Consider the following 19,299-nt stretch of genomic DNA (forward strand, 5'->3'; position numbering starts at 1 on the left):
CCCCCCCCAACAACTCATCCTCCATCTCTCTCTTTAGAGCATTGAGGTCTACAAACCAGACAAACCAGAGCATTGCTTTTTTAAACACAGAACATTTGAATACACAAAATTAGGTCCAGCTTAAAAATACACCACGGGCACACTACCAGTAGTTTCTTTAATGACAAGAACACACAATATATATTAAAAACTGATATCCTCAGTGCATGCTCACCCACAATTGTCACTTTCACCTCTTTCTTCTTACATTTTTGCTTTCGGGCTTATACAAAGATTGCAAAGTTCACACTCTGACAGCGTTCAGATTTCAAAGTAATAATAGTAATATTGCTGTACAAGATTTACTACTAAGTCATATAAACAGAGACATTTCAGACAAACCAATTCCATGTTTCTGCTGCAATATATGGCATAATAATCCCAGTCAGAAGTGATGCTAGAAGATTTACCGAATGATTATCTAATATTTCAAAACCACTTATGTGTTCAATGTTGGGCCCTTTACTTTCCACAATACAGCCCAATGTCTTGTGCCTTCCTGAAATGTGAAATAAGAAGTCATGATTAAATCCTGTACTTATTACAAAGTTGTGGTAATATGCAATAAAAGTGTTTAAACAATCTGGCACCCTAATATCTTTCTAAGTTACTACAGGAGTATATTCAATCTACAAATTTTCTCTTGAGACAACCCTTAAATAAACCAATCTTTAAACCTTGTACCAAATAGATTTTTGCTAACACCTTTAGGAATGTAATAGTGGAATAGTTCAACTTTGATTTTCTGATATAATTGCATTTTTGACATGTGATCACTTTTACATCTTTATAGGCCTCTCCCTCGAAATTGACTTTAACGACATATGGGCCCCCCTTTTCACAGGCACAAATATATTCAGTGTTGTATCCTCTGTATATCAGAAACTTTTTTAAAAGGAAAAATGGTGGAAGGTTACTCATGATTGTAAAAGCTAAAAAAATCCTGACCAAAACAATCTGTGAACTGTTACATTTTACAACTGTTTGTGGGTAAAATATCTAATTAAGCTAAACCTAAGGAGTTCAACTGCAATCATGTGCTGAAGTTATATTACATATTTCAGAAAATAAATTAAGTTTTACAGAAACTTTATGCCTCATTGTTTTCCAGCTCAGTGCAAAGACTACAATACAAAATGTTTTTTAAAATGCACTCCTACCTGAAAATTGCAAGGTAGCACCTAGAATGGAATCAATGAGAGAGCCCATCAATCCTGCTAGAACAGCATACAGCAGAATGGGCCACTGGGGTGGGGAGTCTTTTAAGACAGTCCATTGTGATGTTAAGAGGACAGTAAAATAACAAGGTATTCCAACAACGGCCCCTCCAAACATGCTGCTCAGTGTGCCCACCAGTGATACTCCACCGTTTGTTCCTGAAAATAACACGGACGGTTACTATACTAATATTTGGATTTTAAAAAAATTATTTTTTTAATACACTGACGCACTTGTCAAGCAATGCCTCACCCCAAAGCTGACAACTGTTTCTCAACAGTTGATAGCTACTCTCACAGTAAAAGTGCTCCCTGTTGACATTCAAATTTTTGATAATTGAGAGACACTCCAGTTGAAAATTTTTTATCAACCATCACTTAACATTAGCTTCATGAAGGATGGAGCACTAAATTTTCATCATGAACAGTGAGCTTTGTCAAGATATGAGAGTAGACCTCAGAACTCTTCTTTTCCATTTTCTATTTGATGACTTCACGAAACTAGTCCTCTATCGTACACACAAAAAATTGAGTTGGATCTGCTTCAGAGGTACAAAGCAAATCGGGTGTAAAATATCTGGAGATGCACTTGAGCTGCAAATTCACTTTTTGAATGTGAAGCTTACTTTGTCAAAAGATATACTGGGTACACAAATTCACGAAAACATCTGAAACTTTAAATAAGCAGCATGCAATTCATTCAGTTTCAAAATCGTACAAAATATTCTTAGAGCTCTTAGATAACTAAACATCTTCCAGCTACGAGATGTACTATGATATTTTCTCCTGTTCAATCTTCTATTTTAGCTTCTTCTTCCCCTACTTTGTCTTCAGTGACAGATCTTTCTACTCAGCTATGACATTTAATCATAATATGAAAGATGCAATTTTCAATCTTTTAACAAACAATTTCACATTTGATACCAAAAGCTAAACAGAATAGAACTGTATAGAATATGCAAAATTAAGAAAGAGAAAAAAGTGGGTAGAGAACTTATCTACAAAGCATGATAGTAGAGGCTTTTCTTTATTCTCTATGCCAAGCACTCTCTGTAAAGCACTATGAAAGTTGACCACATGTTTTCAGAATTTGAAAGATTTTAAACTACATGGTAGAAACTGGTTACAAGTATGATAGTAACAATCAAATGAAGATAAAAATATAAAATAGGCTTGAAATAAAAGTAAGAACAAATACTAAATAAAAACTTCAAAGTCTAACCCCCCCCCCCCCCCCCCCCCCCTAAAAAAAAAAGTAACATCTTGGTGAACTCATGTTTTGCTTGATCTTTAGCATGTAGCAATATGCAAAAAATCAAGTAACAGACCAATGGCGGCATACTTCTTAAAATATGTTATTAAATTAAGCTTCCACTTCTTGTTCCCTGCAATACTGCAGCATTATTTTAAAAATAATTTTATAAGTCTGTACTTTCCAGATGGCGTATTTCTTTTCTGCATTGATACAAATGCACAAAAGTGAAGGAAAAAAGGGCAGCAAAATGCACTTTATTTGGTAAATTAAGACATGGACCTATTGACAAAATGTATGACCACAGAAATGTACAATAAATACATCCATGCACTGCATACACAATATTACTAGTTACCATGAACACTATGCCCACTGCTTACTTTTGAGAAGTAGTCAGCACATATTAACCACGCAAACATCCCTAAGCCATCAAAATGGCATTATCTGTCCGACAAACAAAACAGTGAAGAACAAACAATAAAAGTTATATTATAGATCAAATATTTGCCTACCTCGAGGGACACGTCTAAGCGTAATGATGTGCACAGGGTCTAGATTTCCTACTACAGTGCCAATCTCTGAAGCAAAAGTGTCTCCGGAGGCACATGCAATTGCGGACATAACTGCCACGCTATACCAAGAAGCTGAGTAAGTGGACAAAAAATTGAAGGGCAGGTTCACACACCCAACCTGAGAGACAGAACAAATAACCATGAAAATTTTTAATAAATTGCCAGCATGTAATCAATCAACCTTTTTAAGGCACAAAAAAAAAAAAACACTGGCAAAAATATTTACTGTGATTCACTTGTAAGTTTAGGGTGAAACAGAAAAACAAAGATATGATAATTGCCATTTGCAGCTCGACAATAGCAAAATAGAGAGACAGAATCAAAACGAGAGATAAATTCTAAATTCCTTCATCTCTAAATCATCCCCACCTAGTGTACCTACTCAAAGTTACCCCAACAACAATGAAGCTGGCTGAGAGAATGTTTCATGACGCTGAGCGTCACTTGTAGTGGAGCAGTTTCCAAATACAGAACCAATCTGTAGAACAAAGGTTTCTCTAGGGGCATGCGCGAATTGACATACAATAACAACAGCTCTACCAAGAAGACCAATCTGGATATGAGTTCTCACCAAAGTTACTGAGTTTTTTGGGGTTTTTTTTTAAGCCTTGAAATGTTTTAGTTGTACTTTTTATTTCTCGATATTTCACACAGGTCTGTCTCTTCCTTTTTGTTTGTGATAGTTATTTATCATATCCGTAACAAGTTTCTACTGTATACTTTTATATTCTTACATATTTTGAGGGGGACTCTCGTGGTCTAGAGGTACAGTGTTCATTTCTCATTCAATAGGTATTGGGTTTGAAAGCTGATGCTGACAGAAAATTTTCTTCTCTATAAAGATATTCTCTTTTCACCTCCCTTCCTGCTCTCATCATGTTCTGTCATCTGCTTTCATCTCCACTTTTTGCCCCCCCCCCCCCTCCTCCCCGGGCTCCTGACTCTTTCTACAGCTAATTCTTGGCTCCTTCTTACTGCTGTCTTTCAGCCTCACCCCTGATCTTTGGGTAGGTAAGCTTGAACACCTAGCCTTCATATGACCTTTTTTTTTTTCCTTCTAAGTGTGTTACGGCACTCGCTACTGCATGAGGTCATATGAGCGCGCGGGACACATTAAACATTTTCAGTTGGTAGGAAATTTTGAATTTTGCCCGGGTGGCAGCCGAAGCCTACTCTACTTTAGACCACCAAGGGATCATTAAAGTGCGCAGCTTGCACACTGGACCTCCCAGATTTTTCGCCCTTGTCCGAGAAGGCTAGGTGTAGATCTTTCCTTCCAGAAGATCAGAGGTTTAAGTTTTAGTAGAGGTTTTACGGCGCTCGCAACTGCATAAAGTCATATGAGCGCCACAAGATTAGAGGTGTTACAAGAGAGTAACAAACATAAAAAAGAAGGAGGGGAGATAAGGACGATAGGTGTTTGATAAAAAAGAAGAAGCAAACCCCACCAGAAAACCCGCCAACCACCCACGAAGATCAGGGGTGGGGCTGAAAGAAAGCTGTAAGCAGCCAGCGAGTTGCAGTAGAAAGGCTGCAGAAAGAGTCAGGAACCCAAGGGAGGGGGCAAAGGAGGTGATGGGGTGAGGGCAGAAAGTGGAGACGAAAGCAGACGACAGAACATTGCTAGAGAGCAGGAAAGGAGGTGAAAGGAGACCATTACAGAGAAGAAAATGTTTCTGTCGCCACCTGGATTCAAACCCGAGACCTTTGAATGAGAGGCGAACACCTTAACCTCTAGGCCACGAGAGCCCCCCCCCCATATGACCTTTTCAATCGCGAGCCCTGATAAATACTTACCAAAACAAACACATTTTGAAAATATGTCTTCGACTTGAGTGAAGGGTTACTTTCATTAATCAAAGTCTTCATTGTTGAAATACAATAAGAATGGTAGCATGAAAAGAGTAGATTTGGAAAATTTGAGGTTCACATTCAAAATGAGGTTCAAACTTTTCTTGTATCGTTCCTGAAGTAGTTTTCTTCTTAACTTAGGCACTCTAATGACGACTAAATGCTGCGCCTCCATGGTGACATACTTTTTGTCCAAAGGGTATCAAACTTTGATTTTTAAAATCCCTACAAAGAAAACATTGAGCAAAACTCACCTCCCACATATAAAAAATGGCTAACAACGCAGCTGGGCCACCATTACAGATGACTTGAATCCAGTTTCTTTGCCCACCTGTAATAGAAGGTATCATAACATTCTAAAATCATCTTTTTCCATCATATACTAGCATTGTAATATTTCTGCAAAATCCATAGCCACAAAACCATTGGAAGCAGACATACAGCTACATATACAGTAGTCTCCGCCTAAGATCCCACCGCTTACGATCCCGGCTCGCTTATGATCCCGCTGTTTTAAGAAAACAGAATTTTTACTATACAAAAGTCACCCCTAAGATCCCACTCTGATTCACTCTGAAAGTCTACCTTCGGCTAAGATCCCACATTTCAGATCATAATTTACGGAACAAAAACCCGGGCGGGCACAGCCGATCAAGCAAGAGTGAAAAGTTGAGATCAATAAACTGTCCGTCGCGTCAAAGATCAGCCACTATCGTGAATTTGATCACATACACGTTGTAAAACTCGATGAAGCGATACAATGTTTGCCCCCGACGAGATCACACCGGGGTATGAACTGACCGACGCGTTTGTTTTCCCCACGCATCGCACTCACACCTGAGCTCTCCCCCTAAACTTACATCACTCGCTGGGTGGGTAGGGCTTACACGTTCGTTCCAGGTGGGATCACATCGAACTGTGAACTCTTCCCCGACCATTGCAGAAGTTGTCTCTACCCCCGAATTTGTGAGACAGACTGAATTTTAATTGGTGTGTTCACAACATAATGGTGTGTAACGACAAAGGCTGTTTGGGGGGGGGAGTATGTGCGTATGTATGAATATGTGTCTCTGTCTGTCTGTGTGTCTGTCTGTGTCTCGGTCAGAGATGGAATACTATAAATTTTCGACAGGTAAGGGGGAGGGGCAACTGGATACGCGTAGATCTTGAGACTCATGATAGGATAAGTGACAATGGCACGCCTCATCCCACTATGCACTGTGATAGTTCACCAAGGTTAACCACTCTTTGCTCGCATACGTCATAAACCCACCAAGCAGTCATGTCAGTTCATTTTAGAGTGGAGGGAGACCATTGTACCTATTGCGAGCCTTAGCATGTGTCACCATAGGTTCTTCCCTGGGTTCGTCGGTTAAGATCCCGGTTCGCCTAAGATACCGCATTTCCTTGCTCCCGAGCACCAGGATCTTAGGCAGAGACTACTGTAATAAAATTTAAGTTAGTTATTAATCTCATATGAGGTGAGGCAGCTTGGTGAAATCAGACATTTGTCGAAATAATGAAAGTCAAGAAACTGGCATTTTTCAGCAGGTTTGGTAATTTTTATCCAATTTTTGTTTTTTGGCTCAACGCCTTTCATGCCTTTTAAGAATACATTTCTGTTAGGATTTTACTGGAAATGCGTTGATTAAAGGCATAAAAGATATACATTTTCAGTTTTCATGGACTCTCAAACTAAGGAAATAACTCAACTTTGGCAGCCATTTTCTCACTAATCCTAGCTCTGGGAAACCAGGCGACCCCCACCTCCTTCAAAAGCCATTATCTTGACTTGTATCCAAGATAAATCGATATTTTTTTTTCATCAAAAGCAAGGCAAATGGACAGGCTTCAAGACAATCACAGCGGATAAAATACCGTCCAGACCGCTCACTTAGTTTTCCTTCCCCGGTTCCTCCCCGACCATCCTCACCACCCTGCCCGCCCCGCCCGACAGCCCAGCGCGAAGTCATAAATCACTTGTCAGAGGGGTTAATTGGGGTGACCGCAGCGCCACTCCTCCTGTGCCGGGGCAGTAGTAAATATGGCGTTTTAGTGCGAATTGAAAGCCTCCTAACTCTGAAACTATAAATGCTACAAGGCCGATTAAGATTTCATTGTAACGTGCTATGTTTGACCTGTAGGCCGGTATAACTTGTTTTCTTGTAAGTCCGATTATATCAGTTTTACAAGGGATTTAAGTAAGTCTGTGATTTTCAAACTGGCATCTTCAATGTTTAGAACTTTTTCAGTTTGGATTTAGATATTTCAATCCGGCCCCCAACGATTTAAACAGAAATTCATGTATCAATTGTGGTGACAATTTTCATTTACATGTGCAAGTTTCAAATGCACGAAGTTATTCTATGATTTTCTGTGATTTTGAAAAAATACCAACCCACCACTCTGAACATTCATTCTTGCTGTTTTTAGTTTTCTTGCCTCTACATCTGATTTTCGTTGTCATTTTGAACAATATTTTTGTCATGGAGTGCCACACTCAACATGATCACATGGTGGGCATTGTGCTCAAACATCATCGCCTTCTTGAGGAGGCTGCACATGATATACATGTACAGCTGGTCCATCAATCTATGGAGAATTGCACGCCTGGAATAGGACAAAATGTGCATATCTACGGCAAAAAATGAAAGAGGGCTGGAAAAAAACGAGGAGGACATTCAATTGTTACAGGGCTGTCAGATTTTGTCGGATAATCCACGAGAAGCAGAGAGATTTGAGAGGAAGGGTTCTAGTGTACATGATCAGCTGTCAGAGTTAGAGTTTGAGGAGCTTATTCCAAGGTCAAGTCCTGCCTGCTCTGAATTTGATAACATCCTCAAACAACACAACATCACACCACAGGCCTACAACAGCCGTTCATTTATAGGAAGCCACTGCCATAAATTCATCACAGCCCATGTGTACAGACAGCTAGCATCATTTTTAGCAAAAGGAACAGTTGCATGTACACGAAATCAAAGCATAATAGACACTGCATTAATTGTTCTGAGAGAGAAATTTGTTCACGTAAAAGACACCTTCAAAGATATCCACACAGTAATTGCACATGGAAAGCCAATCACTTTAGAGAGAATACCACATATTCAGTCATGCATCACATGATATATGTCTTTATACAGAAACCCCTTTTTGAGAACTTCACAGCTTCTAAGTGTAATGTACCATGTTCTTCCGATTTCTTCATTTTCTTCCTTAATATGTTGAATATTTACGTGGTCTTTATCAAAATATGCATCTTACATTAGCTTTGGCTCACTGTGCTGGTAAACTTTGCAAAAAATACAAGAGCGCTGCCGGTGTTCGGCTGATTAGGGAAATCCCCGGCGGCGCAGGTAAATGACCCCGTGACCTGGGGAAGCGAGGGCTTGCTTGCCTCGCGCCAGCCGAAACTAAATGGGCGCTCCATAACCGCTGTGCAATACCAATAGCTCCATATGTCCCAAAATTGACAAGCGCCTGATTCCACTGCGTTGTGACACATATTGCTGTGGGTCCTGTAAGTAACCACATTGCAAGGTAATGTTTTTGACTAGCCAAACAAGTGTTGTGATCCAAGTCAAATGATTAATGGACATTCCGTCAGTGGAAATTCATTTGAAATGTAAAGTGATCCATTTTGTGAGAAATTTAAACCTCTCTTGTTACATTAATGATTTATTCGATGTGATATGTATATCACATGAGCATTTCTATGTCATATGCCATTATAATGTTAAGTAGTGAAACATGATTACACTTCTATATTGAACGGCATGATATTTCCTACAGAAACAACTTATAATTTTCTGTACAAGTTCCACTTACCTTCCTTGAACTCAGCTTCCAGCTTTTTCTTTTTTGACGATCTAAACTTTGTCGCTTTTGATGCAAAGATGAAGAATGACAGAAGTGAAGCCATGAAATTAAAACTGCTCACAGAGAGGAGAAATCCAACAATAAGGCCTGAAAATAGAAAGTAGAAGAGAAAAAAGCAATGAACATAATGAACATTTCTTCTCAGTAAACTTTACTCAATCCACTAGGAAACCTGATCATCCTCTCATTGATAAATAACTTAAACTACGTTAATTAGAGTGAGTCACTGCTTTGGTAAAAACATGATAGAGTGATCTTAATACCACAATGAGATTGACTTAAAAGAAATCTTTTTAATTTACACCCTTCTCTCTCTCTCTCTCAGCATGCAGGAACTCAATACTCTGCATCTTACCTAAGGAACTGACTTGTGTAATGTTATCCTGAAGGAAATTTTATTGCATTATAATGAAATGCAGATAACCAAAAAATGACAGCTGCCCAGGAGTTCGTCTCCCCCCACTATTTTTCCTCTCTTCTTAGAGGAACAACTAAGGGTTTCTAACCACGGTCCATGTCCACCAATACCTTCTTTCTAGCAAATGTTCAGCCTCACTTACCAGCAGCAGCACCAGAACGATCAAGACTCTTTTTTCTCAGGCCATACAGTGCAATAATAAGTGGGGCTATGATGCCCACGGCCCAGTGCAGTGCAGAAGGAGACCTGAAATCTGAAATACAAAGAGGAGAATAACATAATTAGTTAACAAAAATCATTGTACTCGATTGCACAGGATGAAACACCATGACAAACCTTAAAAAGACAAAATCAGAGAAAAAAGCAAATTTTAAAAAAAGGATGTGGGAGACGAGAGGAAAGAAAAACGAAAGGAACATAAAGATGGGAGATTATTCTTTTTTACATCACGAATTTCAACTCTTTAAATGGTTTCTGAACCCTATGGAAAGTAAAGTGTGACGATAACAGCAACAGACAAAAAGAGAAACAGCTGGCGTATTGATTGAAAAATTCCAGGAAAAGTACCAAAACTAAACGAGAGAAGATCAATGCCCAGAACAAACGCAAAGAATTTAAAAAAGTGCTTGACTCAAAATATCTGGTGCAGGGACGGACCAGATTTATGAACCAACTTTGAGGTATTCAATGAAATCAATGTACGCAGCTGATGATGGCTTCACAGGTTTCATAATTTTGCTGATGGTTTGTGGCGCAGACTTCCAGTTAACTCACCACACGGTGAAGTAGTACACATATACCTCCAGTGATCTCGTCATGTACTCGAACTTGTGAAAAACGTGTGGCGAGTTCACCATGGATTGGCAGGCAAACCAACACATGTCAACCTTTAATTTAATAATTAATATTTTAAAAAAGCAAAAACCAGAGTTAATTCAATCAAAATCTACACATGTTAACCTTTCTGTTTCAACATGTTAAAAAGATAACGGACACATTTTGGGGTGCAATATAAAACCAGTTAAAAATGATCTATAATGTAAGCAATAACAAATCTAAAATGGTATAATTCTTAAGATGACTGGTCTAAGTGGTGTGACGAGTCCACTGTTATTTGGATACTTTTTTTTTTCCGGTGAACTTGCCACACATTTTTCAGCTATGTTGAATTCACCGAGTGACGAGTTCTCTGGTTTCGGAGGTGCAATAGCACATTACGAACTTCAGATCCTCAAAAGTATTTCCTGTGGCCAAGTAATGCAGTGTAATGCTCCGTAGGAGGGGCTCACGTATCGGTAGTTTGCTTTCTGATCAGGGGCTCAACCATTTGCAACAGCTCATTTAATTGTAGGACCGGACATCCATGCAGAAAGTTTTGAAGTTTTGAAAATCCTGAGGCTCATATATGTTTGAGTTCACGTAGTAATAATTTTTGTGTGTATTCAAACTTTGAACACTGCAGAAACCATTCTTTTGACTATTCCGCACGTTTCCTTTTTGGGAAATCATCTTCGTTTTCTGCAGCAAGAGCAAGAACTGCCAGCTGGGTCAAAATCCCCCATCCTGTCTCAGTGGGTTGCAATCTAACCAAAATGTCCAAAATGAGCCTGGTTTGAGCAATTAAATCGTCAATTTTATATTGAGCTGTGTACCGTGTGGGTAACCTAAAAACTGTCAATTTATTGTGCAACCAGGACGGCACAATAATTGATCGTGTATGGGCTGTTTTACTATTTAGGCTCGAACAGCTACAGAGACTTGACCATTGCGAGTTCGAGTACTAATTGCTTGATATCAATTTTTATTAGTAAAATCATCATTTTATAGGTCACAGTAGCCTAGTCTGCACAAAGTTGCAAAAATAATTGATGATGGGACTGCACTAACTGCAGACTGCAGAGTGTCGTTACACATTGACAATGTCAGTCGCAATTCGTACTAGATTTAACTACCAGAATCGTAGTTTAACTACACTCTGAAGACTAGATTTTCTAGATCCGTATCAAATTATTATATTCAATTTAAATTCTAAGATGATAATGAACGTTCCAAATTCAGATCAGCAGAGTCAGTATCAGACAAGAAGGCACTCACCAGGTTTGAATCCTGAATAAATTGAAGTCATTGCCCACAATAAGCCAAGTAAAAACAGCATAAAAGAAAGGAAAACAGCAAAGCACATTATTCCATTGCGGTAACTAGATCTAGGGGTGGATTAACCTTCTTTTTTTTTTTTTTGTAAGCACTTTGAAACACTTAGATCTAGGCCTAGGCTATCTGCGCACTCTCTTCACATCTCTATTCAAATACAAGACAAGCTGCTGAACGATGTCTGACCGGCCGCCGAGTCAACCAACGACTTCTCAGTCAGTAGGCCAAGTGGCCCGAAGTTCTCATCTCAGAAGTTTTCAGACTGAGCAATAACACAAACAATGACCAAAGACCAAAGTTAAATACGGAGACGTAAGGCGGGGGGAGCTAACTCTCCGCAATTTGCCAAATTTATATTTAAAAAAAACAACAGTGTAGGCTATACACACTACACTACTACACACTAGATCTAGGCCTCTAGGCCAACTGTAGAATACTGTAGATCTTCATATTACACGCACCACAGTCAGTCAGTCAACACAGCAAATCGGCCTCTAGACGTCTAGTTCAAGCCTCAAGATTGTGTGGTTCCTCTCTCGGATTAGATTCTAGTAAATACATTATTGAATGAGAATGTATTGTTGTAACCCCCCCACCCCCTTGCGGGCGCACTGACATCTCTGGACAGTTAATACACAACTAAATCACAAAAAAATCCCTCCTATGGCCCTGTGTCTCGCTATTCCAACCCCCTCAGGTGTGCTAGCAAACAGTAGGCCTATACTACAGTCTATAGACACTCACAGAACAGCACAGAGAATAAGTTGTTGAGATAAGTTTCAGGTTTAGTTTATGGCAACGAACTGGGTGAAGGCCATTTCACCCCATCATCCATGAATCATGAACAGCTAACAACAGTGAAAAAAACACACACACACAAAAAAAATAGACTAGAAATCTAGTCTAGATCCATCTAGATATCTAGATATTCTAGATCAGTAATCTATGGATGCAAGCAGTGGCGGTGGGTAGTGAAGGGCTTACGGGCTTGAGCCCCTCACCCCCGCCCCCTCTCCGCCCCAACTCTATCCCTTAGTTACTGAAAGTTTCTTAAATAACGAAATAATAAGCAGTTGAAACCGTCATGATCGCACGCAATGAACACAGTTATCAGCTTGGTGGCTTGCCCGTTTATCCAATCATTGTTGTCACCACTTACAACTATAGTAACCTAACAGCCAATCAAATGTCATTAGTTAGGGCTCAGAAAGAATAAGCCGGTTCCCACGCCCGTCTTTAATGAAACTCTTCTTGTTAAAAGGTAGAGAAGACTTTTACAAAATTACACTGCACAGAGGGCTCACGCTCTCCCAGCCCTGACAATGGGGTGAAAGTTTACGACACACTTTCCCCCAGTGACACAGATACCTATGCGCCCATTGGGCCTTTGTTAGGCGCGTTCTATTTTCCGCAACAACACGACCCTATCCACCTCATAGAACGTATGTGTTTGGAGTGCTGTGTGTTTGTGCCGCTGAGATTTAACAGTTATTAATTACATCAAACCACTTTTGAGGCAACTTTTTCTTCAGATAAAAACTAATTAGAGAAATTTGGAGGTGAAACAGCTTCGTCCCCACCATCCAGAAGAGCTTAACTTTAACTAAGAGCAAAGAGATGGAAGACAAAGGTGACTTCTCGTTTGAAAGGTTCTCAAAATGCCGTGGCTCGCAGTGAGTATAGAAAAGTTATCACTGTTTTGTTCTTATTGCTTGCTTTTTGGTGATGAAGAAGTGGGAGAAACCTAAACCCCACCCAAATCTTGGTCCACCCACCGCCACTGGATGCAAGGACAAAATGTCAAGACTCAAGAGCAGAACGTAGATACCTACGGGTCCTCACAATTATAGATCTAGATTCTATCGCCTCATGCCCATGCTCACACCGGGGTGGGGGTGAGAATAGCGGGTCATGAGCTATTCTCACCAGGGGTGAGAATATATAGAAGTGGCCATATAAAGTCAGTTTAAACTTTGAGTATTGATATATTCTATGTTATAAGTGTCGTCTTTATTATCTTTTCTTTTTCAGGCTGCTGAATTTATGAAACGATGTTTGGGCAGATAGTCATTGGTCCTCCAGGGGCAGGGAAAACAACATACTGTCATGGTGAGACCGAAATTTAAAGAAACTAAAATGAAACTGTAGTGTGGAGTATTACCAGATACTGATTCTTTTTAAATTTTTACAACGATTAAGTGTGGTAGCATGAGGACTGACTCTCTGAATGCTACTCAATTGGCCACTACTGTCAAAGAAAATATTCTGCTAAGCTAATTAGTCAATGACTGTCTAAGTTCTGAAACTCAAAATCTGCCTGAAAAGGAATTAATTATCTTTCATCTTGAAATTTTTGTTTTTGTCATTTCACTTCAACAGTTTGTCCTTTTAATTCTGGGCTTTTACAGAGCTTCTTTTGAAAGATACAGTTCTATCACCCACACCCCTGTCTCCCTTTTAGTTGTTTTTTTTCTTGCTTTTTATATCACACATCTTTTTAAATTCATTTAGTTTTTTAAAGAGGTGGCTGTGTGAGCATAAAAATGTACGTTTTCATTTGCCTGTATCCATGTATGTTCCACTAGTCCTATCGCAATATGAAGGGGACTCTACATATTAAATAATTAATGTTCATGTGTCGTTGGACTAGTAGATCACCATGACATGTGTCACGACGTGGTGGAATCAGGCACTTGTCAGTTTTTGGAGCATGTGGAGAATTGGTCTAATCTTAAAGCCTATTCAATTACCTTGCTTTTGGTTTTAAAAAATACCCATCTATCTCGAATTGAAGTCGAAGTATAAAATTTACAATTGAAAGTAGGTGTGGGCTGAAAAAATGGCCACCAAACTAGTGGTTTCCAAAGCTGCACTGTCTGATGAAACTGCAATTCTACAATTCTTGTGCCTTTGATCAACGATTTTCTATTAGAAAATCCATGGAGGAATGTGTTTTTAAATGGACATAAGAGGTGTTGAGCCCAAAGTAAGAAAATTGATAAAAATTCCTTAACGTGCAGTAAAATGTAGATTTCTTTGGTTTGATCATTTTGGCGAGCACCTGATTTCACCATTATGCCTCACATACACGAGCAAAAGTGAGCACTCACTTTCGTAAGACCACACAGTCAAATGCTACACACTTGCAGGCTACAAAAAAAGAGCACAGGTTCCACAGTGTGGTCATATCGGACTGAAATTCTTGTCAGTCTGTTTCATGAACCTCTTTCTCTTTTTTTTTTTTCGTAACTTAAAATTTCCTTTCTTCTTTTGGAATTTGTTCTGAGTTCTATAAACGTTTCAATTTTCCTGTTATGATTCTACCTTACAAAATTAATTTTATATTCATTTTCTGTAGCTGTTATGATTTATTGACTTGAAGTAGTTGAAGTGTATGTAAATCTAGCCATATTTTGCAGATGTTAGGCACAGCTTAAGTCTGTAGTTGTTAGGTTTTTAATTTTTTTTATTATTGATTTTATTATAGATAATGGCCAAGATTCAGCTTCTAGGCCCAAACGTACCTACTTATGTAACATTAAGTAATGAATGTGGGAGGAAGTGAACATAGCTGCAACCTGGTACTTGTACCATGATGGATGTCTTGATTATAATAGAAAATAAACTATTTTTTTTAATGTGGGCACATGCTGATTGTTTCATCAGTCCAAACAAGTTCAAAATATAACTATGGTTTTCACTCATGGTAATGTTTGGTACCTCTACTCTACATCACAATCACATCTCCTTGTAATCAAATGTTCACTTTGACACAATTAACTCACAGACATTACCTTAATAAAAAAAAGAAGTGTTTTGCTTTTAAAGTCTTTTTGTGCTTATTAAGGTCTCCTCTTCACTGACAAGCAGTGGTTTTGATTTTAGTTGTTTTTTTTAAAGAGCTTTTGTATGATTCCTCTTCTCTAGGCATGCAACAGTTTCTGTCTTCCTTGAAACGTGAGGTTGCTGTCATAAACATGGACCCAGCAAATGACATCCTTCCTTACCCATGTGATGTGGACATATCGGAGCTCGTGTCTTTAGAGGATGTGATGGCCCATCTGCGTCTTGGGCCTAATGGTGGGCTTGTATATTGCATGGAATATTTGGAACAAAATATTGACTGGTTAAAGGCAAAGTTGGATGGGTTAAAAGACAAATACCTGCTGTTTGACTTCCCTGGACAGGTGAATGTATTTCATTGTTTCTTTGTGTGTATTAATGCTGTTTCTTTAAGCTGTATTATAGATCAAGGTTAACCTTAAGTACTGACTTTGTGAAAGTTAATTTGTGTTTAGCAAGAAGAATTGAATGGAAATGCCTTCTGATAAATATAAGCAAGAGCTGGTCTCCACAATGGGCGACATGTTGCTATTTTATTCAGTTCCATTGATAAGTTAAGTTTTTTAAAAACTAAATGAATGGGAACTTGGACCTAAAATACAGTGGGATCAACCTTGAAACTGGGGAAACTGCTCATGAAAGGTGTCTTCAAATAAAATGCTTTAGAGTTCATCATCAAAATGGACAAGCTTTGATTCCATGAATCTTCCTTGTGTTCTTGAGCATTTGAAGAATAAATTTGAAAAAAAGTATGTTAAAGAAATTGTTGTTCTTTTTAATTCTATGCATTTTTTTTGGTAATAAAAACCCCCATAAAAATTAGTAGTTGGTTTTATTTACAGTCTCTTTTTCCGTTGTTTTCAGTTGCACACAAATGTAAACTCCATATGGCAGCATATGACAGTGCTTTCAGTCATACATATTTTTACGGGAATCTGTACATCCTGAAAATCCCATAGAACATATGTTTTAGGTGTAAATGAAGAAATCAGATAAAATGAGACAAACTTGTGAAAATTTGGGATTTGTGGGTTGTTGGCAATCCTTCCAGACATGCTCCCAAATGCCTTTTTCAATTCTTTGAATACACAAAATTTCAATTTCTTTTGGGGTTTTGTTCCCTGAACCCCCCACCAGGATGCTGTCCGTGGACCCTGAACATCACATATAATTTTCCCTACTTTTCTGCTTTGTCTGTTGGAAGCACTGACACTTACATGTTTTGTTTGCTTTTTTTGTAAGAGTATGGCACTTGCAACACAATATCATATAAGTTCCGAAGAATAGATGTGTTACAAGAGAGTAACGTATATATACAAAACGGAGGAGAAATTTTATATAAGGATGATAAATGTTTGATAGGAAAGAAGGAGCAAACCGCACCAGAGCACCCACTAACCACCCACACTAAGATGTTTGAACTTTATTAACTTTTAGTTGAAGTTTCGATATGTTGTGTTTTTATTTGACCTGTATCAGGTAGAGCTGTTCACCCACCACAACTCTGTGAAGAATATTCTTGAGAAGTTGACTTCATGGGATGTCCGGCTAACTGCTGTCCACCTTGTGGACTCTCATTACTGCACTGATCCCGGGAAATTTGTGGCTGTTCTACTGACATCCCTGAACACAATGTTACAGGTAATACAAAATGATCCTCTTGAATTTGTAACATACTTCCTCAATTTTTAAAGTTACATGATTTCTTTCACTGCTCTTTGAAAACATTGTCTCTTTTATGTTATTTATGTTCTCATGTACCATAGCAGAGCTGTAACTGGTAATCTTTGTATAGCTGAAGTGACAAAATATGTGAACATTTTAAACTTTATACATGTTACTCTCCCCAAGGGTTGCACACTGGTTGCCCTTCCCTTTTCTTTAGTTTTGGTAAGGGTATTACGGTGCTCAATACTGCATAAGGTAGTATGAGCATGCCAGCAGTTTTGGCAGGAATTAATTTTGAATTTTGCTGGGATGGTGGCTGAAACCTACTCTTATTCATTTTAGGACCACCAAGGGATCTTTAACATGTGTAATTTGCACAGGGGACCTCTGAGATTTTTTCGCCCTCTTTTGAGAAGGCAAGGTGTTCGATCTTACCTACCCAAAGATCAAGGGTATGGCTGAAAGACAGCAGGAAGAAAGAGCTAGGAGTAGCAATGGAAAGAGTCAGGAGCCAAGAGGAGGGGGGGAGTGGGGAAAGGGGGGGGGGCAAAATGAGGCAAACACTGTACCTCTAGACCACGAGAGCACCCCCCCCTCCCCCTTTCCCTTTTTCTCTGCTAAGTTTTCTCATTTTGATGATGAAATGAGGATTATATTTCACGCTGAACAACAAGATCACTTAAAATTTGTTGAAAGTATTTGCTGCTTTGTTTTTATGATGGTGGTTGCTTTTGTTGCTGTTGTTGTACTGAAAGCAGTATACTCAAAGATATTACAAGACAAGATGGGCCACTCAGCCTAAAAAGTGTCCGCAGGAAGTATGCTCTTTGCTTCAGATGGCGCTGCAGTCTGTTTTGAAGCTCTCTTTCGTTTTTCCAGAAGAAGAATAGGAATAGCACCTCCTTGCGTGCGCAGATCGACTGCTGTTCATCAGCAGTTCGAGTTCGTTCAGTGCAGAGTTTTAGGTTATTTATACTTTAATGACCTCTCGCCTTTCATTCTAAAGTCAAATTAAACGAAGAAAACAATCACCCTTTCCTCCGGAAGAGGTTTTTTGTCAGCGTAACCATTTTTAAAAAGCGTTCTTCCGAAATTTATCCCAAAACTTGCTAGTTTCACTTTGATTTTTAAAAACTCAAGTAGGGTAACTCTGTTCGCAAAGAGTGCGCTTTTGTGAAGAGGGCGCCACCAAATTTTGAGGACACTTTTTTAATTGGCTCAAAGAGAGAAGTGGCCCATCTTGTTATGTACTATCATTGGTATACTGATGTCATGTTATTTTTGTTTCAGCTGAGTTTGCCTCATGTGAACGTGTTGTCAAAAGTTGATCTAATTGAGAAACATGGCAAACTTGCATTCAATCCTGATTTCTACACTGATGTGCTGGATCTGCAGTTTTTGCTTGATCTTCTTCAGGTGATTTCTTTCAAACCTTTATGAATATTAGTCATCCCATGTCTTAACCTAGGAAGATGATTAGTTAACATAGTTCTGGAAATATAAACTAACTCTTGATGTCTCACTTTTTGTAAAACGTATCTGCAACAATTGAGTCTTTTTCATTCATAGCGCCTGCGGTTAGTTAAAGATTCTCTTTGATTACAATTTAATCATTTTAAATGCCTTAATTCTTTGATACAGTCGAAATTGTCCAAGACAGCCACCCAGTGTTGATGACAAAAGTGGTTGTCTTTGAAAAAGTCTTGAACAGTATCATTATTATGTAGCAAAAACACAATATGAAAGTGGGAAGTGGTTGTTAGTACAGGTGATTGTCTTGGACAGATGGTTGTTAAAGCAGGTTTGCCTGTTGACTGTATGTGTGCTCATTGGTTAATTGTTTATTTTTACTCATTTAGAATCATATATTTGAAAAATGCTTTTGTTTAGAAAAAGTTCTCAAATATAAATGACCAGGTGTATTCTTTGAATTATAAACTCCATTCCTCACACTCTCTGATGCCTTTTGGTACCTTGATTATTTATTTTGTTCATTTTGAATATTTATCATTCTACAGGTTACTACACTCTAGTAAAAAAAAATCATATGTAAAATGTGCTGAACAAAGAATAACAGAGTTAAATGGGAAGGTTAAGAAAATGTGCTCCTGTTTGTTATGTATGTTTCACATCATTTACATTTTTTAAAATATTTGTTTCCTGTGGTTCACTGACTCGGAAGTTGTTCTCTAATTTTCTTTGTAATTGACCTTGTCTGCAGGATGATCCTCTGCTGCACAAGTACAAAAAACTTAATGAGGCTCTTGTGGGCATAGTTGAAGACTACAGCCTTGTGAGTTTCTTGCCCCTGAGTGTTGAGGTGAGCAAGTTTTTTTCTTCTTCTTTTTCTTCTTCTCCTCCTCCTCATCCTCCTCCTCCTCCTCCTCCTCCCCCTTCCTCCTCCTT

At 38.7% G+C, this 19,299-nt stretch overlaps 2 protein-coding genes across 2 annotated transcripts in view; one reads left to right on the forward strand and one right to left on the reverse strand.

The window, feature by feature from the left end:
• Nucleotides 1-120: 120 nt before the first annotated feature.
• Nucleotides 121-11,684, reverse strand: LOC101852260 (transmembrane protein 19). The gene is made up of 7 exons (XM_005105165.3): nucleotides 11,326-11,684; nucleotides 9,374-9,484; nucleotides 8,763-8,900; nucleotides 5,189-5,265; nucleotides 3,024-3,201; nucleotides 1,200-1,415; nucleotides 121-538 (listed from the first exon to the last, which is right to left on the reverse strand). The coding sequence occupies exons 1-7, from the start codon at nucleotides 11,411-11,413 to the stop codon at nucleotides 372-374; spliced, it is 975 nt and encodes a 324-aa protein (XP_005105222.1). The 5' UTR covers nucleotides 11,414-11,684; the 3' UTR covers nucleotides 121-371.
• A 78-nt stretch (nucleotides 11,685-11,762) lies between these two features.
• The window catches only part of LOC101852496 (GPN-loop GTPase 2), a 9,812-nt gene continuing 2,275 nt past the window's right edge, over nucleotides 11,763-19,299 (forward strand). Inside the window, exons 1-6 of the mRNA XM_005105166.3 lie at nucleotides 11,763-11,933; nucleotides 13,414-13,491; nucleotides 15,310-15,569; nucleotides 16,705-16,866; nucleotides 18,184-18,309; nucleotides 19,115-19,213. Of these exons, the coding sequence (XP_005105223.1) occupies nucleotides 13,434-13,491; nucleotides 15,310-15,569; nucleotides 16,705-16,866; nucleotides 18,184-18,309; nucleotides 19,115-19,213 (705 nt within the window). The 5' untranslated portion in view covers nucleotides 11,763-11,933; nucleotides 13,414-13,433. The remainder of the gene's footprint in view (nucleotides 11,934-13,413; nucleotides 13,492-15,309; nucleotides 15,570-16,704; nucleotides 16,867-18,183; nucleotides 18,310-19,114; nucleotides 19,214-19,299) is intronic.

The sequence above is a fragment of the Aplysia californica genome, unplaced genomic scaffold (genome assembly GCF_000002075.1).
Source record: "Aplysia californica isolate F4 #8 unplaced genomic scaffold, AplCal3.0 scaffold00455, whole genome shotgun sequence".
In the NCBI taxonomy this organism is placed as follows: domain Eukaryota; kingdom Metazoa; phylum Mollusca; class Gastropoda; order Aplysiida; family Aplysiidae; genus Aplysia; species Aplysia californica.